Genomic DNA, 26,255 nt, shown 5'->3' on the forward strand with positions numbered 1-26,255 from the left:
AGGCTGATAGAGTTTTGCCAAGACAACTCACTCTGCATAACAAACACTCTCTTCCAGGAACCTAAGAGACGGCTTTATACGTGGACTTCACCAGATGGCCAACACCAAAATCAGATTGACTACATCCTTTGCAGCCAAAGGTGGCGGACATCTATACAGTCGGTAAAAACAAGACCTGGAGCTGACTGTAGTTCAGATCACGAACTTCTTCTTGCACAATTTAGGATCAGACTCAAGAGATTAGGGAAGACCCACAGATCAGCTAGATATGAGCTCACTAATATTCCTGAGGAATATGCAGTGGAGGTGAAGAATAGATTTAAGGGACGGGACTTAGTAGATAAGGTCCCGGAAGAACTATGGACAGAAGTCCGCAATATTGTTCAGGAGGCGGCAACAAAATACATCCCAAAGAAAGAGAAAACCAAGAAGGCAAAATGGCTGTCTGCTGAGACACTAGAAGTAGCCCAAGAAAGAAGGAAAGCAAAAGGCAACAGTGATAGGGGGAGATATGCCCAATTGAATGCAAAATTCCAGAGGTTAGCCAGAAGAGATAAGGAATGATTTTTAAACAAGCAATGCGCGGAAGTGGAAGAAGACAATAGAATAGGAAGGACAAGAGACCTCTTCCAGAAAATTAGAAACATCGGAGGTAAATTCCAGGCCAAAATGGGTATGATCAAAAACAAAGATGGCAAGGACCTAACAGAAGAAGAAGAGATCAAGAAAAGGTGGCAAGAATATACAGAAGACCTGTATAGGAAGGATAACAATATCGGGGATAGCTTTGATGGTGCGGTCAGTGAGCTAGAGCCAGACATCCTGAAGAGTGAGGTTGAGTGGGCCTTAAGAAGCATTGCTAATAACAAGGCAGCAGGAGACGACGGCATCCCAGCTGAACTGTTCAAAATCTTGCAAGATGATGCTGTCAAGGTAATGCATGCTATATGCCAGCAAATTTGGAAAACACAGGAATGGCCATCAGACTGGAAAAAATCAACTTACATCCCCATACCAAAAAAGGGGAACACTAAAGAATCTTCAAACGATCGAACAGTGGCACTCATTTCACATGCCAGTAAGGTAATGCTCAAGATCCTGCAAGGTAGACTTCAGCAGTTCATGGAGCGAGAATTGCCAGATGTACAAGCTGGGTTTAGAAAAGGCAGAGGAACTAGGGACCAAATTGCCAATATCCACTGGATAATGGAAAAAGCCAGGGAGTTTCAGAAAAACATCTATTTCTGTTTTATTGACTATTCTAAAGCCTTTGACTGTGTGGACCATAACAAATTGTGGCAAGTTCTTAGTGGTATGGGGATACCAAGTCATCTTGTCTGCCTCCTGAAGAATCTGTATAACGACCAAGTAGCAACAGTAAGAACAGACCACGGAACAACGGACTGGTTTAAGATTGGGAAAGGAGTACGGCAGGGCTGTATCCTCTCACCCTACCTATTCAACTTGTACGCAGAACACATCATGCGACAAGCTGGCCTTGAGGAATCCAAGGCTGGAGTTAAAATCTCTGGAAGAAACATTAACAATCTCAGATATGCAGATGATACCACTTTGATGGCTGAAAGTGAAGAGGAACTGAGGAGCCTTATGATGAAGGTGAAAGAAGAAAGTGCAAAAGCTGGCTTGCAGCTAAACCTCAAAAAAACCAAGATTATGGCAACCAGCTTGATTGATAACTGGCAAATAGAGGGAGAAAATGTAGAAGCAGTGAAAGACTTTGTATTCCTAGGTGCAAAGATTACTGCAGATGCTGACTGCAGTCAGGAAATCAGAAGACGCTTAATCCTTGGGAGAAGAGCAATGACAAATCTCGATAAAATAGTTAAGAGCAGAGACATCACACTGACAACAAAGGTCCGCATAGTTAAAGCAGTGGTGTTCCCCGTAGTGACATATGGCTGCGAGAGCTGGACCATAAGGAAGGCTGAGAGAAGGAAGATCGATGCTTTGGAACTGTGGTGTTGGAGGAAAATTCTGAGAGTGCCTTGGACTGCCAGAAGATCCAACCAGTCCATCCTCCAGGAAATAAAGCCAGACTGCTCACTTGAGGGAATGATATTAAAGGCAAAACTGAAATATGTTGGCCACATAATGAGAAGACAGGACACCCTGGAGAAGATGCTGATGCTGGGGAGAGTGGAAGGCAAAAGGAAGAGGGGCCGACCAAGGGCAAGGTGGATGGATGATATTCTGGAGATGACGGGCTCGTCCCTGGGGGAGCTGGGGGTGTGGACGACCGACAGGAAGCTCTGGCGTGGGCTGGTCCATGAAGTCACGAAGAGTCGGAAGCGACTGAACGAATAAACAACAACAATGGGGTTTGTTGGTGGGGCTGAATGTTGGGCAGAAGAAGTGAAAATAATTGTGAATTTATATGGAAATGAGAGTTGGGTCTCAAAAGAGAAATATTGAAGTAAGTTGGAGGCAGCGGGGTTGGGGTGATGGGGTTGGTGCACTTTTATGCACGTGATAAAACCAGACAAGAGAAGGCCAAAAGGGAATGTGTACCAGATGAATGTGGAAGGAAGAAACGTAAGAAATACGTCACCAAAAGAGAATGTCTGAAGGCAGAGGGAATGGGTGGGTGGAGAGGAAGGGGGAGACACGGCTGGATGGAGCTGATGAGTTTCCCCCAGCGGAGACGGATGGAAGCTTAATGAGCAGCGCAGAGCCACAGACGACACGGTGAATGAATCCAGTGCAAGCAAGAACGGAAAGGGACGCAGCGGGATAGCGAGTGGCATTAGCTGTGTTTTTTGACATTGGTGAACCAAATGGCTTTTGGGTCAGGCTATACGGCAATGAAGACATGCAGACGTTTCCCTAGCAAGCTTGGCAACTGACATCAGAGCCTTCTCCATCCTGCCCGTGTTCAGGCAGCTCTCAGTCACTAACTGCCACGTGCGTCAACTGTTTGGATGTTCATACATTTCCTTTCGCTCCCTAATAGTTCTGGGAAACATTGCCGTATGGGACTTGTCCAGGCAGTCTCTGAGAATCGGACATGATTGAATGGATTAAAAGAAAAATGTCATTGGTCAGGATCCTGGTGTTCTTGGCCTATTCGGTCACTGTTGCCCTGTGATGGGCATTTAGCAAAGTTGGCAAGCCTCAAGTTCCTTTCTTCCTCTTTCATTCTGCAAATGCCCAGCTTGTCCAACGTAATTGGCCCCACACAGGCAACTCATTTGCTACGGTCCCTCTGTTCTTAATTTGGGGAGTTTATCCACCCTGGAGGACAATGGTGGATTTAGCTTGTCCACTGTTCTAAAACTTACTCCTTTACGTTTTCTGCCCAGTGCGTTTTGCCTTTCTCATTCACTCCTGGGGTGCACGAGGAAGGTCAACCATGCGGTGGCCCCTGATGCGGGGCGGCATTATGTTACGCTGAACGCAGGCAGTCTTAGGGAAGTAAAGTCAGTTACCAAGTTGGCTTCCAGACCAGCTCTGAAGAGCAACCTCAGGCCTAGCACAAAGCAGCAGCCTGACTCCAAAGCCACTTCCCTGATAAACAGCAGATGTGAAACCTGACCGTTTATATTTCCTTTTCCTTTCCAATTCTCTAGTTTGCTATTTCTTACTCCTTTTTGGCACTTTGTATAGGGTTGCTTGCCCTGAAATCAGGGCTGTCCGCAGACACCCCTGGTGGGATTGAAGCACAGCCCCTTTTTTATGTGTGTTGTGACACACATTAGAAAAAGTGGGATTCCTTCAGCATCTGGACTTTTTCTAACCCTCCCTGCCCAACACCCCTGTCTGGAAAGGAATAGCAGGATCAGGCTTTAGCAAATACATATGAACAACCTTTTTATTCATATATGCTGTGCACTGCCCTGACATATGAGGAGTGAAGGGCAATGTATAAACATTTTATGTTAAAAATAAAATTTTAAATTTTAAAATTAAAAATTAAAAATATATACCCAATTTGGCTGGCCAGAAATCTGGATGAGGAGAGCCTTGTTTTCGAAAAGCCCTTTCTGCTATTCCAAACTTAACAATGATCCTCTCATCTGCCAGCAGGGGGAGCTCGTGACACACCCAAAACAATGCCATGGGTTTGTCTCACAGGTTTCCAAACTGTGTGGCTTTTAGGAAATCTGGCCACCCCTTGGATGCATCTGCTATTCTCTCTGTCCTTGTGCCATTTGGCTCCTAGCTCTTCCTTCTTATGCATGGAGAATCTAAGCCAGGTTGAGCTCCAGGACACGCCAGGGAGGCTGGAAAGAGACAGCTGTCAATCAACATCCAGTTTTGCTGCTCTGAGAGGACAAGGGGCTGGCTCAGCCTCCCCTTCTGCTATTTTAAAATGTGGGAGCTTTTTCCTGGGAAATCAAGGGCAGGTTAGAAACAAGGTGGCATGTCGCCCCCCCAAAAAAATCTGGTCCATTTTAAAGCCTTTTTAAGCCTTTTTCACTTCATTGTTGCTAAACAGCAGAAGGGAGGTGCGAGAACCATCAGCTGTGTGTTCCCCATCACACACAGACCCCCCCCATTGCTCAGGCTCCATCACGATTCCCCGATGCAGCTGATGGCGTGGGGAACCCAGAGGGAGCTTCTCTGGAGCAGGGGTCCAAGAAGTCAAGATGGTGGCCCAACCACGTGATCAAAGCCTTTATCTGTTTGCTTGTTTGTTCAATTGTGTGGCATCTCAGGAAATGACTGGGCAGCGAACAATCTTAAAGTAAATTAAAGACACAGTCCCATCAGGAGTACAAAAATTACTTATAATGGAAAATTTTCTCTTGGAAAAGCGGGGTAGCTTGTAATTTTTGTCTGGAGACAGAGCATCCGTCTGCTCCCCTCCCCTCCCCCTTTTCCTTCCTCCCTCTCTCCCTCCTCTTTCCCCCTCCCCCTTTTCTTTTTCTGTCTGTCCGTCTGTCCGTCCCCTGGGCTATTAGACTCCTGAACTCTTAATAATCCCCTCTTGTTTCATGGTGGTACATGTTGTATGTAGGACCGTGATATTTATTAAGGATAATGATTAGGGTCCCCCATGTGGGGGAGATGGGCGGTGATAAAAATATGATAAACAAACAAATAAATAAATAAAGATTAGGGGAGTGGAATGGTAAAGAATTATTTTTTGTGAGCCAATTGCAACGAAATTTCATTTTGATGTGCACCTTGGTGTATGATGGAATGACAGTAAGAGTCTTCTGTTCCGTGCTAGTCTTCTTTCCCCCTCCTTCCTTCTCCCTTCTCCCTTTCATTACTTTTTCTTTCTTTCCCCTCCCCCTCCCCCTTCTCCCTACTCCTTTTCTTTTTCTCTTTCCCTCCCTCCCTCCCTCCCTCCCTCCTTCCTTCCTTTTCCCCTTCTCCCTTCCTTTACTTTCTTTCTCTTTCTTTCTTTCCCCCTCCCCTTCCCTGCCAGGTGGGCACAAAAGCCTGGGACCCAAGGTCCACCTCCCGGCCCCAGAGCTGCTACTTACCTCTCTGGCAGGACGGCGGGTCCCCACTCCACATCAGGTCCCAGTGGCACATCAGGAGCTCGGTGCCCACCAGCTCGTAGCCGGGATAGCAGTGGTAGGTGACCACGGCCCCATGGGTCAGCTCTGGGTGGGAGGCGGTCTTCCAGCCGTTGGGGATTTCAGGGAGCTCAGGGCAGGTGTCGTTACGGGGCACCTCTGCCAGGGAAGAAGGGTGGAAGGAGCATTGGAGGCCAGCCTGGCAAGGGGGGCGGCTCAGCAGGGTGCGTCGGTTGCACCGTGTCTTGAGGATATGCTGTCCCTGGTGCTGGAGGCAATACCTAGCCATTGGTCTAAGCAGCGTTTCTCAACCTTGGCCACTTGAAGATGGGCGGACTTCAACTCCCAGAAGTCCACAGCCAGCAGGGCTGGCTGGGGAATTCTGGGAGTTGAAGTCCGCCCATCTTCAAGTGGCCAAGATTGAGAAACGCTGGTTTAGAGGCCAGAGGGGCACTTGAATCTCTCCTTCCACTTCCTTCTCGCTGCATTTCACGGCAACATCATTTTTTTTCTTCACTGCCACTCGGAGGGGCTAGCGAACCCCAAAAATGGAAGCAACAATTACTGGGGCAGAATTTAACTGATCGGTTTGACGGCCTTGAGTGAAAAGCAGAGATCTGCCGGGTTAGTTCAGTTCCGAGCCCAGTCTGGACGATGTACACCTGCTCAGAAGGGCCCTTTATAGCAGCCATTGGTCACCTCTTCATTCCCTTTGGCTGCTGTCACAGGATCTTGTGGCATTGAACCCCACTGGTTAATCGCGCCCTGGGTGAAGAAGGTCTTCCTTCCACCCCCTCAATCTCCCACTGCTGCTGGGTTCCAGGAGGAAGTGGTCAGGCAGGGAGAAAAGTGTCTTCCCGCTGCTTTTTTCCTCAGCTAAGCCCCCAAAGTTTGCCCCCCTTTCTTACAGGGAGCCGCTTCAGTCCCTGAAGTGCCCTCCTCTTCCCCCATCCCCGGATGAGATGTGGGGGGGCTGGAGAGTACTGCTGGGCATCCCACCCCGGCAGGGATTTCTGGGAATCGCACCCTCCGTGGGTTGGAAGCTCGGCAAAGAAGGCCCTTCCAATGGTTTCAGTAAAAAGCCACTTCTCCACTTACCGGCAAAGTGGACGATGAAGCCGTGCCGGTACCCCACGGCGCTGCTGCCGGGATCCGACTGGAACTGGATGGTGGCATCGGCCATGGATGTGTACAGCTGGAAGTGCCGGTGGGAGCCGGAGTATTGGCCCAGGACGCGGGCCGTCAGGTCGTCCCCGTCGTAGAAGGTGAGCGTGTCCCCCTTGCCGAGGTGCAACCTTTATGGACAAGCGGGGTGGGGCGGGGGGGAACGGGGCTCAGTCAAAAAGGGAGCAATTTGACCAGCTCATGGGAGTGCAGAAGCCCAACAGGGTCCCCAACTGCAGAGAGCGGCAGGTCTCTCCCACCCTCGGGTTGAGCAGGCACCCAGTGGCTACACAGACAGGTCTGTATAATTTGCTTGGTGGCAAATTTTACACTTTGTACAGGTAGTCCTCACTTAATGACCACGATTGGGACTGGAATTTAGGTTGCTAAGCGATGTGGTCGCTAAGTAAAACTGAACCTGATTTTACGATCATTTTTGAAGTGGTTGTTAAGCAAATCACCATCATCATTAAGAGAATCACATGATGTGGTCGTTAAGCAAACAATGCGGTTCCCTATTGATTTTGCTTATTAGAAGCTGGCTGGGAAGGTCAAAAATGGTGATCATGTGACCAGGTGACACTGCAACTGTCATAAATGTGAGCTGGTTGCCAAGCACCTGAATTGTGATCATGTGACCATGGGGATGCTGCAATGGTCATAAGTGTGAGGAATGGTTGTAAGTCAGTTTTTCCAATGCCGTTGTAACTCTGGATGGTCGCTAAATGAATGGTCGTTAAGCGAGGGCGACCTGTACTTCTCAGTCTAGCCTCCAGATCTGGATTTCCTAGTGGTCTCCCATCCAATTTCTCAATCTCTCAACCCATCTTGGTTCCTCTCATTTTCTCATTTCGTCAAACGTTGTCAAGCTTACTTTCCCCCCATTTCCTCATTTTCCCAAAAAGGGCAAATTCAGTTTGCCAGTCTGGTTGGGGAAGAACGGTTGGCATTCCAATGTGGGGGCCTGCTTGGTGACACATGGCTCCAAACACATGTGCGTTTCTGACTCATGTTTTCACTCAGACCTGCCTTTCATTTTCATGCAAATGAGGATGGGCAAATTCGGAGGACTGACAGATTTCAGGTGGTGTGTTGGTTCCAAAGTGTAGGTGCATGTTCAAATGCAACTAAATTCATTTCTTTCCTGCCTGAAATCCCACTTTGGGGTGGGGGGGATGCCAGACCCGGGTTTCAGTTTTTCCTGCTTCGGGTTGCCCCCTCCTATGTCTACAGGACCGCCCCAGGCAAAGAGTTGGCAAACAGTCCCTGCCAATCAATCGGGGACTGTGGGCATTTCAGATCCGCGTCCCTTCGTGTCATACCTACATGGTGTGGATTTCTATGTCCAACTCCTAGGACTGTTAATGGTACTTCTTTTGGCTTCTGAACTGTGGAGCAAAATGTGATGGGGGGGCTGACTGGGCTGCGCACATTTGGCCTTGAGAAAAGGCTGCTGGGGAGATGAGGTCACTGCCCAAGGAGTGACCAGTATCTTCAGAAGGGGATCAAGCCCAGTTCTCTTTCTTTCCAGGGTGCAGGACCTGGAATAAGGGGTCAAGCTCCAGGAAGGGAGAATCTGGTGGGAGGTCAGGGCAGAAGCCCTTCCCAGTGGTCAGTGGCTGGACCGTGGCACCAGTGACCCCAGGAGGTGCAGGGCTCCCCTGCACTGGAGGGGTCCTGCAGAGGCTGCACAGCCATCTCTCTGGGGAGCTGTAGTTCAGCTTCCTGCCTGAACAAAGGGTTGGACTAAATGCCCACAAGGTCCCCTTCCAACTGCATGGCCCTTTAATTCTGTGACATGCAACGTTCTGAAGAGTGTCAAACTTTTTGTAATTCAGTGCTTATTAAAAAAGCCTCTTGGCCACAACAATTCTAGCCAATATTTCCCAACTTTGGAAACCTGAAGATGGGTGGATTTCAACTCCCAGAATTCCCCAGCCAGCCATGCTGGCTGGGGAATTCTGGGAGTTGAAGTCCACCCATCTTCAAGTTACCAAGGTTGAGAAACAGTGGTTTAGGCTGTTCTCCATCTTTTCTTTCTCACATGCAGTTGTCCAGTATGCATCGGGTGTTTTTAAATTAAGAAACGGATAAATGAATCCCTTCGCTGGTATGATTGAAGGATTATCGTACCCTTGTTCTTTCATTCGGCTGCAACAAGGGCTGTTGGGGGGACAAAAAAATCAAGGTGGCAGTTGTAACTGGGCAATCCAAGCCCTACCCCTTTGTTACATGCATCGCAACACGCTGCAGCGGCTGCCTTCACTGTTTTGACCCCCCCCCGCCACGGACACCCCTGGGTTGCGACCCTATTGCTTTACCTCCTGAAGGAGGGAGGGCTTGCCCTGTGTGAGAACGGGCATATCATCTAGAAAGAGAGAAGCAGCCCACTCACAGACGTATGTCCAGCATGATGCGCTTGTCCTCTTCCACGTGGAGCCCCCAGATGCAGTCTTGCCCCTTCCCGTAAGGCTCCGGCCAGTTGGGAGACAAAACCACACCAGCTGCATCTGTGATCTCCCCACTGCACACCGCTGTCGGGGAGGCACATGAGGAAGAGGTCAGTGGGGCCTCGCTCACAATAAAGCACAAATGCCAGCCTTCCCAAGTAGGCCAGACAGGAAGCACGGCCAGCTGAGCTAATTCTGCTTTATTGTAAGGCTACATTGACAGAATCTGGCAAGTCTGGAAGTACAAATCTCCTGCCATCTCTTTTTACAGCCTGAAAAGTTAGGCCGGTTCCTTTCTGAGTTGCTTTCTCATGCCGTTATGCAGCTGCGGGCTCTGCCCTCTCTTACCTGACTGTTCCCTGGGCAGCATCTCTTTGCCCCACCTCTCAAGGTCCTTCCCACACACCATTACAAGATTCTTGCAAGTCTGAAAGTGCAATTGTCCCTCTGCCTCCTTTACAGCCCGAGAAACCAGGGAGGGTCTCTTCTGAGCCTCTTTCTCTTCCCATTATGCAGCTGCGGGCTCTGCCCCCTCTTATCTGACCGTTCCCTTGGCAGCATTTCTTCTCCCGGTTTCCCAACGTCCTTCCCACCTACCATTACATAAATGAGCAGAAAGACTCAGGTGGGGACTCCCCTCTCCAGGAATCAGGTATGGCTTCATTTCATGAAACGGCAGGGGAAAATCTGGCTGGGAGGACGAGCAGGACCAATGCAGCTGAGCCGTGTCATCCCATGCGGCAGGAAGGGGGGCAAGAGCAGTGATGGTTCACAACACCCGCCCCCCCCATTCTTCCCCAGCACCCACCTCGGCAGGCCGGCTCTGTCTCATTCCACTGGGGGTTGGTGGGGTCCACGCATTCAATGATGACAGACCCTTGCTCCAGGGTGTAGCCGGGCCCGCAGGCAAACTCCACCGTGGTGCCCACTTTGTAGCTCACGTTGCTGGTGGTGAAGTTCCCGTACTTGACAAACGGCTTGTAGCAGTGGCCGGGCTGGAACGCTGCCAAGGGCAGAGCGGGCGCAAAGGAGGGCTCGGCCCGTCTCTTTCGGCAGGGCTGGCCCTCTGCCCGCTGCTGAACTGCAATCCCCATTGGCCTCAGCCAGCACAGCCTCAGGGAATGTGGCTGGCGGGGCCCCTGCCCGTCCTTGGCCACTCACCCTCATAGCGCAGCGCCACGCCAGCAGCCACCCCGCCACTATCTGTGGACAGCTCGACGAAGAAGCCACGGGAGGTGCTGACCAGTCCCTCGATGGGGAGATACTCGACTTCGTACGAGTCGTACATGGGGGGTGCCTCGATGTTGTTTCCGTTCCGGATTATTAACCTGCAAAGGAAGAGGGGCAGGGTTATTCTCTGGGACGCTCGAGGATTTCAAGGGGGGCTCCAAAATGTCAAGATGGCGGCCACAACTGTGCAATCATCCCTCTCTTACGTGTGTTGCGATGCAGGTAAAAAACAAAAAACAAAACGGCAGAGCTTGATTACTTGGTACCATCTTGATTTTCTTAATCAAACCCCCCCCCAACCGTGAATCCCTCAACTTGGGATGCTGGGAGGGTCTGAGCAGGATGAAAGCAGACTCTGTGGGGGGGGAGGTACAGCAGGTGGCAGAAGAGGAACCCTGGGGGCTTTTGACGATGGACCTCTCATCCTCTAGTCTTGCGGTACCATCGCCCAGAGCAGTGTTTCTCAACCTTGGCTGCTTGAAGCTGTGTGGACTTCAACTCCCAGAATTCCCCAGCCAGCCTGAATTCTGGGAGTTGAAGTCCACACAGCTTCAACACTGCCCTAAAGGAACATTCTTTGGCAGGTGTGATCTCTTTCAGCTTAGCCTCCCTCAAAGGGCTGTGGTGAGGATAAAACGGGTGGTGGGGAAGCAGCCAAGGCCACGGCAATATATTTTTTCTTGGGGGGAGCACAACCAGCCTGCAACAGCAAAGGTCAACCCCCCGCAGCTTCCGCCTCCCTTGCTCTCCCGGTCCTTGAGGGCCCACCTGTCGTCGTCCTCAGCCAAGGAGACCTTCTCGAAATGCAGGTGGAGGCGCTGCCCGGGGGGGGCCTCCAGCACCCAGTGGCAGGTGAGGTTGTTGCTGTAGTTGGCTGGGAACCCTGGCGAGACGATGCGCCCGGTGGTGGCATTCTGGATCACCCCGCCACAGGCCGCTGCAACGAGAGGGTGCTCAGGGGCTGGACAAAGTGAGCAGGGCTCCAGGGCAGGCAGGGCCCCCTCCCCAGCGTCCCTGTCTCCGGCTCACTCACCGACGCAGGTCGGCTCTAGGCCGCTCCAAAAGGGGTGGGTGGCGTTGAGGCAGGCCAGGCAAGGCTTTCCCACCAGCTGGTAGCCGACGATGCAGGAGAAGCAGGCCTGGCCGCCCACGTGGGTGCTGGAGACTGAGACGCCCCCATAAGCAGGGCGCGCGGGGAAGGGGCAGCTCAGCAAATAGGCTGGGGAGAGAGGAGAGGTGCAGAGAGGTGGCTTCGGTCAGTCCCGAGCAGAGGTCAGCGGCCAGAGCAGCCCCCTCCCCGTCAGCCTGGGCCAGTGCATCCTTCCCCATTGCTCGCTGCCACATCAGAAGCAGGCACTGGGGCTGCTGTTCCAGGATGGGCTGCCTGGGCTGGCAGCAGCTTCCCCAGCCTCAGTTGGGGAGGCCAAGGGTTGGACCCCGAGGCTCCTGCCTGCAAATGAGATGCTCCCCACACCCCGACTCCCGACTTTCCCTTGGCGGTGGCTGCCCGTAAAGCAAGTCTCTGCAGCCTGCAAGGTCTCCTGCCATTTTCCCATTTGCAGCTGTAATCCCAGATAATGTAATTTCTGGCCCCTCTCCTGGCAGCTCTTGCAGGGGCTCGCCAACGTTGCCTTAACAACCACAGCGGGTCCTCGGATTCTGCGTCGCCATTGGCCTTGCTTGCTGGTGGCACTCCTTTTCTGACAAAAATCACGCCCCCCAGAAGCTGGTAGCATTGACTGCCGTTAAGAAACACAGAAACATGCCTGAATCTTGACCGTCTCTGTTCGAAACACAGCCCTATCCAGGATCCTCTAGGCTGCTGGCTGGGGAGGATGGGATTTCTAATCCATCCTGTCTGGAGGGCGCCAGGTTGGGGAGCCTGGCCTTGCATAGCACTCTTGTCCAAGGTGGGTAGCTGGGTTGTGTGAACTTAGCCACTCCCTTTGCAGGTCGGGTGAACCAGGCAATCACGTGAGCCGTAACAGGCTTTGATGTGGGGAGGGCTGTGTGTGACGCGACCAAAGCCTTGTGTTTTGCTAGCATAAGTGCAGCCTTGGTGGATCAGGCCAGGGGCCCGCTTAGTCCAGAGCGATGTTGCTCGCTACACAGCCCACCTGAGACCTTGGGGCGGGGCGGGAAGCTTGCAGGCAGGAGGGACATGAACACACCCCCTCCTCCCCCCTTCCCTGCAAAAGGCATTTAGAGTTCTGCTGCTCCCACATCCCCAGAGAACAGCGAGTCTCCGATGGATGGACCCAACCCCACTTTAAAGCCCACCAACCGCTGGGGTGATCACAACTTGTGTGAAGACAGACGCTGCCCTGCATCTCCTTCCAGTCATGTCACTGAATGGCCCCTGGTCCATTCTGGAGGGGGGAAGAACTTCCTCAATCCATTTCCTCCCTGCCAGGCATGGTTGATACACCCTGGTTGAGGGTGTGTGTGTGTATGCATGTGTAGAGAGAGATGCACATCCATACACACAGACTAGACAACCCGTGACCCGCTGGGGCATCGTTTCATTGGTATCTCCTTACCAGATTCCTCAACGCCTTCAACAGTGGCAGAGGTTCTGATGTGCTGGAAAAGTTCTTAAAGATTCAGGGAGATGCTCGGAGACGTACCTGCCTTGAAAGTAGCCCAGGCTGAACTGTACAGCCCAGTCAAACAGCAGGAGTTGACCACAGGACATGTTTTATGACACGTTGCATTATATCATGAAATGTTTTATGATAATTTTTACGTCATAAAATGCTTTATCAAATTTGCCAAATTTCAGTCCTGCAGGAGTCACGGGTCCTGGATTTTGGATGCATTCTTTAAGTTAGCCCATTTGAGGTATCTTGGCTTAAAAATGGTTGCCTTACGATGCACCATTTTGCCCAGTTAAGGTTACACACAAACAGGAGAGTTTTAGTAGTATATAGATAGATATGTCCGTCTGTCTGTCTCTCTCAACCCAGACAGCCAGAGGCACCTTCCCTGCAAGAAAAACTGGGAAGGATCAGGATTCTTTAAGATAGATAGATAGATAGATAGATAGATAGATAGATAGATAGATAGATAGATAGATAGACAGACAGACAGACAGACAGACAGACAGACAGACAGACAGACAGAGAGGTGATAGATACAGATAGTCCTCAACTTACAACCACTGGGACTGGAACGTCTGTTGCTAAGCAAAGCAGTTAAGTCAGTCATGCCCGATTTTATGACCTTTTTTGCAGTGGTTGTTAAGTGAATTATTGTGGATCATTAAGCAAATCCGGCTTCCCCCACTGACTTTGCTTGTTGGAAGCTGGCTGGGAAGGTTGCAAATGGCGATCCCGTGACCCCAGGATGCTGCAACTGTGGTAAGGGTGAGCCAGTTGCCAGGCCCTTGGATTTTGATGGATGCTGTGATGATTGTAACTGTGAGGTCTGGTCGAAAGTCACTTTTTCCGGCGCCGTCCTAACTTTGAACAGTCACTAAACAAATGGTCGTAAGTCAAGGACTACCCATAATCTTAAATAATCCTGATGCTTCCCAGTTTTTCTTGCAGGGAAGGTGTTGGAGCCTCTGGCCATCTGGGTTGCCCACTTCTGCAATTTTTTTGCAGCACTATCCTTTTCCCAGTGCGATGGCCAGAACCGGAGGCTGCCGTATTCAGACGTGGTGAGATCATAAATTTCTATAAGAGCAATACAACACTGGCAGCTTTATTTTCTGTCCGTTCCCTCCACCGTGACCCCGCAATCTTTCCTGCTTAGTTACAGATGCTCAGACCTCGATGCCTCCCCCCCACCCGTCATTTTATGCTTGCTTAAACTGAACGGCATTTCTTGTCTGATTGACCTTCCGCCCAGTTTAAAGAGAGCCTCCGAGAGGACTTCTCAGCCATTCCTGGTCTTTACCCCTGGAAAGCTGGGCCGCCTCAGCTCCCCGCTGCCTCTCCCAAGTCCAGACTGAGGACCAACATGTTAAAAAGCACCAGTCCCCTCTTGGGTCCTCTGGAGACTCATCTCTTAACCCTTAACTGAGAAAAGAGCCCACTTATTCCTCCTCTGTGCTTTCTGGCCCTTTTGACCATTTATTTATTTATTTATTTGAGAAACCACCCAGTCAGTTGAGACTCTGGGCGGTGTACAATGAAGCAGTATAAGGCCACAAAAATACACAGGAAAGAAAACATCAAATATGAAATAATAGAGTAGCTTATGTAACTGTCAGTATCATTCAAGGCTTTGCCATTTTAGCTGGGGCTCTGAGGGAGTGGGCAGGGGGCCCCCATGACCTTTCCCCACGCCCCTCCTGGCTTCTGGACTGGGCAGCAGGAGGTGTGACTGGATGGGGGGGAGGCTGCCAACCTCTTGTGTGTGGGGGGAAATATCTTCCTTCCTTCCTTCCTTCCTTCCTTCCTTCCTTCCTTCCTTCCTTCCTTCCTTCCTTCCTTCCTTCCTTCCTTCCTTCCTTCCTTCCTTCCTTCCTTCCTTCCTTCCTTCCTTCCTTCCTTCCTTCCTTCCTTCCTTCCTTCCTTCCTTCCTTCCTTCCTTCCTTCCTTCCTTCCTTCCTTCCTTCCTTCCTTCCTTCCTTTTTCTATCTATCTATCTATCTATCTATCTATCTATCTATCTATCTATCTATCTTGTATGATGAGTACACGACAAGAGAAAGGCAAATATATACACCCAGTCCACACAAGAAAGGCAAATATATACACCCAGTCCACACAATTGTATACAAAGCTCCGGAGGGGATACAGCAATAGCCTCGTAACTGGATGTCCAGTTCGGCTACCCAGGCTGAATGATTCCCGGGGGGAATGAAGAGGTGGCTGTCCAAGAGGCTGGGCATGCACCCTCCTTGGGATGCCCTCCTTGGACGCAGCCATGTCTGGCATCTCTCAAATGGTCTCCAGCTTTCTCTCTGGGGGGAAGGGAAGGCGATGGGGGGCCAGTGCAGAGGGCCCTAGGAAAAGTGGGTGTTCTGGATCTTTACCCCCAGGATTCAGGGCTGGGCACGGGACTGAAATGCTGGCAGTCACACCGCTGGGAGCTAGATGGGGGGCGTGCGCCCCTTCTGGCCCTCTCAGTGGCCTCTGATGCCACTGCCCCTGGGATCCTCGGTGTCCACAGCAACGGTCACTGGCTTCAGAGTGGCAGGTGCAGCTGGGCAATCAAACCCCGCCTCTTCTGAATGAGCGTCGCACACAAGGAAACAGCGGCCAGCAAAGGTGAGCAGCGGTGGCTCTGCCCGGCGGCGGATTTGCTCCACCCAGTCCAGTCGGTGGTTGTGGGGAGGCAAGTCTGACCGCGTGGTGGCTCGCTTGAAGGGCACCACTCCCTGCCCCATTTAACCTCTACATGAGGTGGCTGGGAAGGTGCTGTAGATCATCTCCCCCTCCCCACGGGCTTGGCTGGGCCAGTGATGCTGGGGAGGGTCTGGTCCAGTGCCTGGAGGCCACGAGGGCCTGGACGGGACAAAACAGACCGTGACTGACCCCAGCAAGGTGGTGCCACTGTTGTCCAGCACAGAAAGGGCTTGGCAGAAGCCACCTGGCAGACAACGCAGCCACCGGAAAGGCGAGACTATTCTGCAGTAAGAGGGTTGCACCCCCCCCCCTGCTCAGCTGCTGCTCCTGGGCTGTCTCAAAGGTGGCCCCAGCCAGGGTCTGCTGCAGTAATCCAGCTGGGAAGGGCTGCCACTGGCACCCCAGCCACAGCTGGGCCATGGCCTCGGCCTGCTTTGAGCCAAGCCACGGAGCATCTCCGTCGGAGGGAACACGGCCCACCCCAGGATCCCGCAGTGATGGAGGCTGCAGATTATGCAGCTGCGGACCGATGAGCAGCAGCTCCATCTCGGGGCTGTCAACCGGGGTCTGCTTGGCCCACCTGACCCTCACAGCCCCCAGGCTCCAATTCTGGATTCTTACAGATCCTCTCCAGGACCCGTGTCCAGGGCTTTTGTACCCAGTTCCTTGAGCTAAAGTTCAGGGTTAAAAATGTTGGGCGAACCCAGCCTTGGGACTAGACATGCGGTAGGGAATGCCGGGGAAAAAGGCAGCAGAAGGAGATAATAACCCTGTACTACCTTACAAGGCTGTTCTGAGCACTTGAAATGCTGCTTTGCATGAAGTGGCAAGGTTGTAGCGGGGGGGTCTCTGTACTTGAGATAGGATGGCAGGGGAACTCTGGCAGTGCTATCAGAAAGCAGGTATACTGATGGCTGTCCCCCCCACCCCGCTGCTCTGTGCAAATTCTGTTAATTGCTGGGACCAATTACCTCCCCATTAAGTGTTTCTTCGGTGGTGCCTGCTTTAACCTGGCAGCTTCAGCGATTAGCTCCAGCAGCTATTAGCAAGCTCCCAATTAGTTAATTGCTCTGCAGCTGCAAGGGAAAATCCTGGTGCTGTGGCACCCCCCCCGCCCCGAGCTGGCTGCGTGGGTGGGGCATGGAACGATTGGGGTCCTGCCTGCGCACTGAAGCATTTGGTAAGCCCCTCTGCCACCTTGCTCTGACTGTGTTTGCCACAGCCCGCAGGCCAGACTGAAGGAGCTGAGGGGCAGAGCAGAGCTGCGTGAAGAAGGCTTGTAGTGGGGCCAGTGAAAAGTATGGGAAGCCAAGGTTCTCCTTGGGTGGCTGAGAGCTACTATCAGCCCTCCGAGGCAGGCCAGGTCATGGAACTGGCACAGCGAGGGGGGCAGGAATAATGCTCCTTGATTGTGGTAGGGCCAGTTAACGGAATCGTGAAAGCCTGCCCCAAACCTTCATCGACCCTTCTGAAGGACCACAAGGCCAAGGCGGGGCTGTTCTGAGCTGCTTTCTCACGCTTTTGACCTGAGTAACCCTTTCCCACCCCCTCCTCGCAGCCAGAGCGGCATTGCTCTGCAGCTGGACAGCAGCTCCACGCTTTCAGTGCGGGGCTTCATGGACCATCATCCTGGCTCAGGGGAGGCCACTCCTCCTCTTAACACACAGTGGGGCTGCCCCTAAAAAGCTGCAACTCTGACAGAAGAGAACGTGCTTAGCCCATGGGCACTTTTCATAGTTCATTGCCATTCCATTAGGTCAGTTTTTGTCCCCATTCTGATCCTGTAATGGTCAGTGACCTTGGGAGACAGAAGGAAGAGCTGCAGACTGGGCAACTGATGTGTAAAAGGTATCTCAGCCCACAAAAGGAAAAGAGGTGTGGGAAGCGTTTCAGGAGGGACCCTCCCTAGTTTTCCAAAGAGGGGAGAAATACTTATGGTCTTGCAAGATTCTGTTACACCAAACTCTCTTGGGTGTGCTTCTTGTCTGGACTACCTTGCAGGGCTAACAGACCCCTCTTCCTTTGCCGAGTGTGACCCCACAGCCCTCCTCACAATAGAAACCACGCACTCCAAACCACCTCTTCAGATTTGTCCGAAGGTCCTCCGTCTCCCCCAGAGGGAGATGATGTGCAGTACCTGCAGCCCCTCCTCCGAGGTCATTCCCGCGGGACTGACACTCACCTTCAAAGTGGAAGTGGAAGGTTCCCGGGTTGGCGGGAGAGGGGCTCTGGAACCGGACCACCACCTGGTTGGTGGGGCCCCGGATCACCTGGCCGAGCATCAGGAAGGACTCGTTGGCCAGGGGAACAGGCTCCAGGCCTCCGAGGGTCTCCACGGTGATGGTCTCGCCTCCTGCAAGGCTGATGTTCTGGACCTGCGGAGCGGGGGGAGAGACAATCCAGAAGTGTCATGGGGTACCCACCCACACTGGATCTGCAAGGGGCCCAGCAGCAGGGGACAGAAGATGCCCCCTGTCCTGGCAGAAGCTGGCAGGTCCCAGCCTGAACACACACTCCCCACTTCTGACCTTGGAAACATCTGTATACTATTCACCCTCATTGTTTCAGTATGTGCTTTTAACATACTTTCTCACAAAATATACATCTCCAAATGGATTTTAGTCTGTATCAGTGTTTCTCAACCGTGGCAACTTTAAGACGGGTGGATTTCAACTCCCAGAATTCCCCAGCCAGCATATCCCCAGCATATGAGTTGAAGTCCACCTGTCTTAAAGTTGCCACGGTTGAGAAACACTGGCCTATATATTCATTTTAAAGGGTTTGAGATGACTTTGCAAAACCTGGATAACTCCAAATATTTCCCATCTCTACAACTATGGATCGGGTTAGGTTCTGTACCAGATTTCTCAAAAAACAAAGTTTCCTTTTGAATCTGGAATGGCAGCCGATGCTCTAAATCACCCCCTTCCCCTTAATTTCTAACTGGCAGAAAGTCTGCCATATCCAATGCCTGCATCCTGGATAAATTTAGCAGCTGGCTGGAAGTGCCAAAAGAGAGGCCAACGAAACGAACTGGGACTTCGAGCAGAAGGGGCGCTGAAGGATTCAAATATTCATTTCCCCTGCAAAAAGCATTTGCTTTGTTTTATACAAGTGGAGTGTAAGCCAAGACAGCGATGCAGCTAAAAAACCCCACAGTACAGTCCTCAGCTGCAGCCACAGAAATGCTGGGTCCAGATCAGGAGAAATCAAACCTCCATTCTACCCTGCTTTGGTCAGACCAGGCCTAGAATACTGGGTCAGTTCTGGGCATCATAGTTTAGGAAGGTCACTGGTAAGCTGGAGCGTGTCCAGAGGAGAACAATCCAGATGAAAGGAAAGTCTTAGGAGTGACAGGTAGAGGCACTGGGCATGTCACACCTGGAGAAGACAAGACCACAGGGCAGTGATTTTCAACCTTGGCAATTTGAAGAGGGGTGGACTTCAACTCCCAGAATTCCCCAGCCAGTCCACCCCTCTTCAAATTGCCAAGGTTGAAAATCACTGCTGTTGGATGTGAGAGTCAAGGACTGCCACGTAGAACAGGGGCTTTCAAACTTTTCCACATGTGGGAACCTGTTTGTTAAAAAAAAATGTCGCTGGGCTTGGGGATCCGGCCATAGCATAGAGCCTGTTTGACGGTTATACTGAATGCCGTGAATGTTTTGTATCTGGGCTGCTGACTGTTTTGTGGTTTTAATGGCTTTTAACATGCTTTTCTCTATCTCTGTGGTCGCTAGGAGTTGAAAAGGACTGGATGGCATGTAATCAAAAAAATCAGCACGGCTTGTTTTTTCTCTGTAAGGTCCTTATTGTTTTCTGCTGCTGCTGCTGCCAACAGTGGTGGCTGCCCAGAGAGGACAAGCTCCGCTCTTTCAGATGGACTTTGGTGCCCCTTAGTGAGTAAAGGGGGGAAAAAGGCTATCTGCAAGGAACCAAGAGATTCTTCCCTTTAGCTCCTTGCAGGGGACCCTTGCGACCCTTGTAGAGATCTCTGCAAAACACAAAAGAGAAAAAAAATAGTCTCTGCAGAGGACTAAGAGGGTTTCCCACTAAGTGCACAAAACCCATTCAAGTCCCCCTCCCCGTCTGAAAAACCCTGGCATGAGAGTACCGTTGTTCAGAGCTGTTCTTGAAGGGAAGGCAGAGGACAGAGGATTTCGGTTCCAAGGAGGAGATTTTGGACGGGCATCAGGAAGAATTGTTCCCCGGCAGAACCGGTGGCCTCAGGAGGCCGTGGCCTGGAGGCATTTTCACTGAGACTAGATGATGTCTGTCCGGGATGCTGTGGTGGTGGGAGGACTAGATGATCTCTGTGACCCCTTCCAACCCTGACATTCTACGATTTTAAGTGCAGAAACCATTCTGCTCTGGCTAAGCAATTTCAGCAGGAGGAGCCCTTCCTCAACACTCCACTTCAGATTTGGAGCAGAAGGACCGTTTACAGGTAGTCCTCGCTTAATGACTACAATAGAGCCTGGAAAACTGGTCATTAGGTGGGGCATCACGTGACCACACCTGATTTTACCACCTTTTTGGCAGTTGTTAAGTGAATCACCATGGTCATTAAGTGAATCACATGGTTGTTAAGCGAACCATGAGGCCATTAAGTGAATCACACAGTTCCCCCTTGATTTTGCTTGTCGGGAGCTGGCTGGGAAGGTCACAAATGGTGATCATGTGACCCTTGGACACTGCAACCGTTGTAAATACATGCCATTTGCCAAGTGCCAGAATTTTGATCACGTGACCACAGGGAGGCTGCAATGGTCATAACTGTGAGGACTGGTTGTGAGTCATTTTTCCCTGTGCCGTCATAACTCCAAATGGTCGCTAAACGAATGGTCATTAAGCAAGGACTACCTGTACCTCTGGGCAACCTGGCTGGCTAATACTGGTGACTAATAATTGGATTTGATGGCCCTCTTGTGGTGCAAAGCTCGGTGAGCTGCCCTGGTGCTCTAGGAGAAAACGGAAAGGGGCAGAAACTTGAGGCAACTCTGCCATCGGAGAAACGCACACAGGCTGCCACCCAGTTGGCGCAAACATGTTTTTGCAAACCCAGGTTTTGATACGCTAAATAATAAAGGCATTTAGGGGCTGCCCATTCTGAAACGTTCTGCGCGTGCCCAGAGGCCTGCCCTTTTCTGCCCTTCCCCACCCTGCCAGGCAGCTCCTGGGCCTCCTCACCCGCCTGCTGCTGGGCACCAGCCAGGCCGTAATTTGTGGGAGCAGCCGCCGCATAGCTTATCTTGATAAACGAGCCTCTGCTACTGTCTCTCATTAATCCGGTGATTGTGTATTAATTACGGTAATTAAATGGCACTGCCTGGTGACGAACGGCCAGAAGCGGCAACCCCCTTTCCCTAATTACACCAGAGGTGCCAGAGATCTCTGGCGGGAAGAGGGACGTGTGGACGTGTGGGGAGGGCAGCGCAGAGCCAGCCGTGGGGAGATCTCTCTCCGTGGGGCTGGTAGCACGGGGCAGGCTCTATGACAGGGGGCAACTGCAGCAGGGGGATCGGGTGCCAGATCTCTTCCTTCCTGGCCCACGGCTTGCAGACCGGCTGCAGCCGCTCGGTGCACACCAAGCGGGGTTGGGGAGAAAGGTGCACCCTACCTTTTGCAAACGAGGTTGGCTCACTGCACAATACCCACCCCCCTTTCTAAAATGTTTTGTTTTTTTCCAAACAGAGACCAGCTGTTAAAAAAACCACCTTTTGGTGTCTTGGATATTTTGGCTTCCAAACTTTCCTGCTTGTGCGCATGTTTCAGAAGATTTGTGGGGTGTGAAAAAAATACTGGCATAAGATGGAAGGGCGCTGACCAAGGCAGGAGAGCACTGCGAATCTGGCATTCATCGTAAATCTTAAAAGAGAATCGGAATCACACGTTGACTGTGGTGCTGTGGAGCATGGGCTATGCGGCAGCAGGGCCACAGACTGGACTTGAGTTCTGAAATCCAAGGAAGACAGGAATATCTGGAGACAGGAAGAATGTCTTCCCAGTCTCCCTTACATTTCCCACTGGGAAAACTGGGAATCTAGGAAAACCTTCAACAGCCTTCCATCCAGGTATCCATGGCTTTCATTCTGAGAGGCTGGTACAGAAAAGGGTCTGCTTTGCAGGGAGAGACCCTGCGGAGGAATCATGCCGAGATTTCAGAGGGATCCACCAGGAACCCTAAAATCGCAGTTTCTCTGAGAAGGGCCCGGAAACCCAGACTCTCCTGGGGCTGAAGCCTCAGACCTTTGGCAAATCAGGAGTCGGAATGACTGAGGAGACCTCTCTGAGCTGCTGGGGAACACTCCAGCTGGGGGAACGCCAAGCTACGAGAAGCCACAGAAAGAGAGAGCTGCGGGTCTGCGCTGCAGAAGGGTTTCTTCTCCTGAGAAATGGGAGACCTGCCTCTGATGGAGGGCAAGGCGGACGGCACGCACACACACGCACAGCCTCACCAAGAGACTCCCTTTCCACAGAGCGCTTCGCTCGTTTTACACCTTGCCACTCTGTCCTCAGCTGATGGTGCCCCAGGGAAGCCCCCCCTGCCGCCCCCCCCGCCAGAGGCAAAGAGTGCTGCAGGTCTTGCAAGGTCCCTGGGCTCTCCTGCAAATTAACGATTCTTCCTAATGAAGCCCCAGGAGGACGGCGGGGAGGGGGAGCAGGTATTGTTAAAATGTCGGCCAAATGCCACCTCTATCGATTTGACATTTGCTTCGTTGTGTTTCGGAGCTGGCATGCCTGGCTGCATCCCTTAAACAAAATGTCTTTTTTTTGTAGCTTCTCATTAAGATGCAGGGAAGACATCACTTTGCAAGGGAGCTCTCCAGGGAGGGAGGGAGGGAGGGGAGCCTCCGTGGGTCTCCGTCTCTCTCACCCCCCCTGCCCGCGAAGGGCCTCTTGCTCTGCTGCTGAGCAGTGAATCTTGGTGCACTTTTTAAAAAAGTCAATTCAAAACTGCTAAAGCGAGAAAGATTTGAGTGAACCCCCTGTGAGGAATGTCTCCTTACTCTGCTTCGTATCCTCCGTGGCTTGGCATCCTCCCCCGGCCTTTGCCTCGACCTCCGCAACCTCATCCTCTCAGCCACGGCAGGGGCCTGTTTCCTCTGGAGCAACTCTGCAGAGAGCAGGCTTCCTCCCCAAGGAAGGGCACGAGGGATTTCGGCTTTACAGGGGCCGGTCAAGTAAGTCAGGACGGCAGCTGTAACCGCATGCGATGCCCATAGAAAGGGGCAGGGCCGAACCGCCGCCATCCTGACCCGACTGGCCTGTACTGAGACCGGGCTGTGCGCCCTTCTGCCTTGCTGGACGTTTTGCCTCTAACTGCCTCCCAGACAGATAAACAGAGCGTCTCTCCCACTCTCTGTGTTTGCACTCAGACATAATGGCAAATCATTGCCTGTCATTAGCAGCGCAAACAGCCTTGAGCTCAAGACTCGCAAGCTGCCCCTCCTTCTCCAGCACGTGCCGTGAAGAGAGACAGTGCGCCCAACGGGGGCACCGGCCACAGCAGTGTGTCTGGGGGGAGGGCCTCCCCCCAGCACGATGCCGGGTGCGCGCAAACATCCCGGAAGGACGAAAGCTCCTCCATCCAGCCCGCCCCAACGCGGTGCCTGCGGATAGGTGGAAGGGCAACGGGGCGTGGCCTCTCGGTGGGGGTCTGGGCCGTGCGACTCCCATGCCTCTGGAAGGGGCTGCAGAGACTGCCGGGCCTTGGGATCTGAGGGAGGGGAGGCCGTGCCAATGGTTAGACCAGGGTTCCTCAGCCAGGGCTCCGTGGCACCCTCAGGTTCCAAGGGAGGCCACGAGGGGTTCCCTGGGAGATCACGATTTATTAAAAAAGTTATTTCAAATCCAGGCAATCTCACATTAAAGAGGCAAGTTTCCTTCTTTATTTTTAGTTTAAGAACACTGTTAGTGCATATAGGCAGGCTTACCCGTGAAACGAATATAATAATTTTGGAACGTCTGGCCTCTATTTGAGCCTGAATGTGCAGGCGTTCCCTGGGACCTGGAAAATATTTCAAGGGTTCCTCCAGAGTCAAAAGGCCAAGAAGGGCTGGGTTAGAGGCTGCCCCCGTGCTTGCACCGAATCAGAAGGCGCTGTAGCACATTTTCCAATTAACAGACTGTATTTGGAAGTATAAGCTTGGTCGTACGGTTGTCACGGCAATTCAAGCCCTACCATTATTTCTAATCTAGCCAGATTGCAAAAAAGGTTGCAACGTGGGCACGTTCTGTTCGTGCTTCCAGTCAGCCAGGGATAACACCCCCTTCTCCTCCTTTATGCTCTTTGAGTGTTTTTTTTAAATCCCTAAAGATTAAAAAGAAGAAATTCTGCAAACTTCTGGATTCCCCAAAGCTTCCTGGCAAGGCGAACCTTCCCCTTGTTGACAAAGGGTGCAAACTCAACTGTACCACAACCCCCCTCCGAAGAGCCGGGTTTGCTGCTGGACCCCCCACCCGCCCATTCTCCGATCCGCTCTTGCCAAGCCTGGGCGGCTCCCGCTGAGCCGTCCAAACCTGGGGAGGGCTGTCCCCCTCCACATCCCGTCCAAAGGCCCAGCGAGGGCGTGCCGGCTCCTCCTTCCAGAAGCAAGCTTGGCACACGGCCCCCTCCCTGCCAGGCACTCACCCGGATCTCTACGCCGTAGCCAGGGTACACCAAGAGGGTGTAGGTGCAGTCGAGCCAGCCGTCCTCATAGGGGATGCTGCTGGGCAGCGGAGACGCCAGGGATCCTCGGGGCCCAGTAAGGTTCCAGCTGCAGGGTGCTGGGGGTCAAAAGGGTGGGAGGAAGGGGGAGGCCCTTGTTAAGACCATGGGAGGCCGGGAGGGGCAGCAGGGGGGTCATGCCCCCGCCCCCTTCCTTCTCCCTGCAGTCTCCCGCCCTGTTTTCCGACTCCATCAGGAAATGGGGAGCCGCAGGGAAGCCCTAAGCGGCCCAAGATTGGATTTTTCACCCGAGCAGCTTTACTGCCGACAATGAAAAATATCAACCCCTCTGAGCATCTCAGCTGAAGCGGGACGAGGCCTCCCCTCTTCAGGGGGCTCAGAGCAGCAGCCGCCCCCTCCCCCCAGGAAGCCCAGGGCAGGCGGCCTCCGGCCCTGCAGAAGCAGGGGCCCCTCCGGCTTTGCTCCGAGGGAAGTATCGCTCTGGGGCTTTAGCAGCCTGTCCGCAGGCTCCCCTCTGTGATACCAAGGGCCACTTTGGGATGGATTATTTGGGGGGCTCGAGGAGTGCAGGGGGGGAAGGCTCCTCTCCAACCCCCAAACCAAGCAAAAGGTGGGAAGGCAAAAATCGGCCTCCAGGAGGCTGAGTTGCAGCCCTCCCACCTGAACACAAACCGCTGTTACCCACAAACCACTCTGCAGGACCACGGCTTGCCATGACTGGCTGGGACTGTGGCGGGGCGTGAAGGGAGATCCATGCGTTGCCCGCCGTGCCCGGGCTTTCCAGGCGTCTGTGCTCACCAACACACAGAGGGGCACTTGGAAGGGAGAGAGAACAGCCAGGAAGGGGCCAAGCCTGCGGGGGTTTCTTGGCTCCCCGCAGGACTGAAGCCGGCTGGCTAACTTGGCCAGTCTGGTGCAGCTTAAGGAGGGCCGGGGATTTGGGGGGCAGGTTTTACCAAAGTTCCCCAACCCTGCAGTCACCCCCGATGTGGGGCTCCCCTGCACCGGCTGAATGCTGAACTTCCGTGGTAGGTCGGCTGGTTCGCCCCCGCCCCGCCGGGCCCTCCGCTTTCGCCCGCTTCCTCCGCTGCTAGACGGAAGTTCCTCGCGGCCTCCTCCGGGGAGGGGGGGCTCCTCCAAGCCGTTGGGAAGCCAGCCAGCCAGCCAGCCAACCCGGGCTCCCGCCCGCGCCGTCGCGGCTGCTGCATCCCCGCCCCCGCACGCGGGACTCCCCGGGACGCCGCGGAGCCAGGCCCCCGCTCGCGGGCCCCCTCCCCGCCCCTCTTACCTGCCGCAGGTGCAGCGCTGGCCTCGGGCCCCCTGCTGGGCGCGGCGGCGGCGGCGGCGGCGGCGCGGTCCTCGGAGCTGGCCGAGACGGCCGCGTCGGGGCGCGCGCCCCCCGGGGAGCGGGCGGAGGGGGGCGCCGGCCGCCTGGGCCGGGCGGGGCTGGCTGGGGCGGCCGCCGGCGGGGTCGGGGCCGGGGGCGCGGCCGGCCCGGGGGCGCGGGGCGCTTCCTCGCCGGCCGGGCGGCGGGGGGGCGCCCAGGCGAGGAGGGGCGCTGGCGGCCAGCCGTCCCTCGGCGGGGGCCCCTCGGGGAAGAAGCCCTCCAGGAGCGGGTGGTGGTTGAGCAGCTTCAGGGTGGGCGCCGTGGTGGTGAAGGGAGCCTCGCGCGCCGGCTCGTCGCGCGTGGGGGGCGCCGTGCGCTCGGCCTCGGAGCTGGCGGGCGCGTCGCGGTCCTCGCGGGAGAAGCCTGGCGGGAGGGAAGCGGAGACGAGACAGCGGTGAGCGGCGCCCCGGACGGCGGGCACGGCGGGCCCGAGGGGCCGCTAGTCGTTCTCCTGCTCCGGGCAGGGCCCTTGCTCCCCCGATACACGGGCACGGTCCTTCTTCGGATGGAGTCTAAAACTGCCTCTCCCGCTGGCCCATAATCCCCGCAGCCTCCTGCCGATCC

The 26,255-nt window shown here is 53.5% G+C and overlaps 1 protein-coding gene across 2 annotated transcripts in view; it reads right to left on the reverse strand.

Annotated features, from left to right (window-relative positions):
* The window catches only part of SEZ6 (seizure related 6 homolog), a 33,767-nt gene extending 9,343 nt beyond the window's left edge, over nt 1-24,424 (reverse strand). Inside the window, exons 1-9 of one of the 2 annotated variants that reach the window (XM_063295141.1) lie at nt 23,761-23,918; nt 17,813-18,005; nt 11,367-11,552; nt 11,102-11,270; nt 10,265-10,431; nt 9,912-10,106; nt 9,049-9,187; nt 6,588-6,784; nt 5,454-5,648 (exon numbers count right to left, since the gene is read on the reverse strand). In XM_063295141.1, the coding sequence (XP_063151211.1) occupies nt 5,454-5,648; nt 6,588-6,784; nt 9,049-9,187; nt 9,912-10,106; nt 10,265-10,431; nt 11,102-11,270; nt 11,367-11,552; nt 17,813-17,912 (1,348 nt within the window). In that variant the 5' untranslated portion in view covers nt 17,913-18,005; nt 23,761-23,918. Of the gene's footprint in view, nt 1-5,453; nt 5,649-6,587; nt 6,785-9,048; nt 9,188-9,911; nt 10,107-10,264; nt 10,432-11,101; nt 11,271-11,366; nt 11,553-17,812; nt 18,006-23,760; nt 23,919-24,265 lie in introns of those variants that run through there. The other variant, XM_063295132.1, reaches the window with a different exon arrangement.
* Between the last annotated feature and the right edge of the window lie 1,831 nt (nt 24,425-26,255).

Source organism: Candoia aspera, chromosome 1, assembly GCF_035149785.1.
Source record: "Candoia aspera isolate rCanAsp1 chromosome 1, rCanAsp1.hap2, whole genome shotgun sequence".
NCBI lineage: Eukaryota > Metazoa > Chordata > Lepidosauria > Squamata > Boidae > Candoia > Candoia aspera.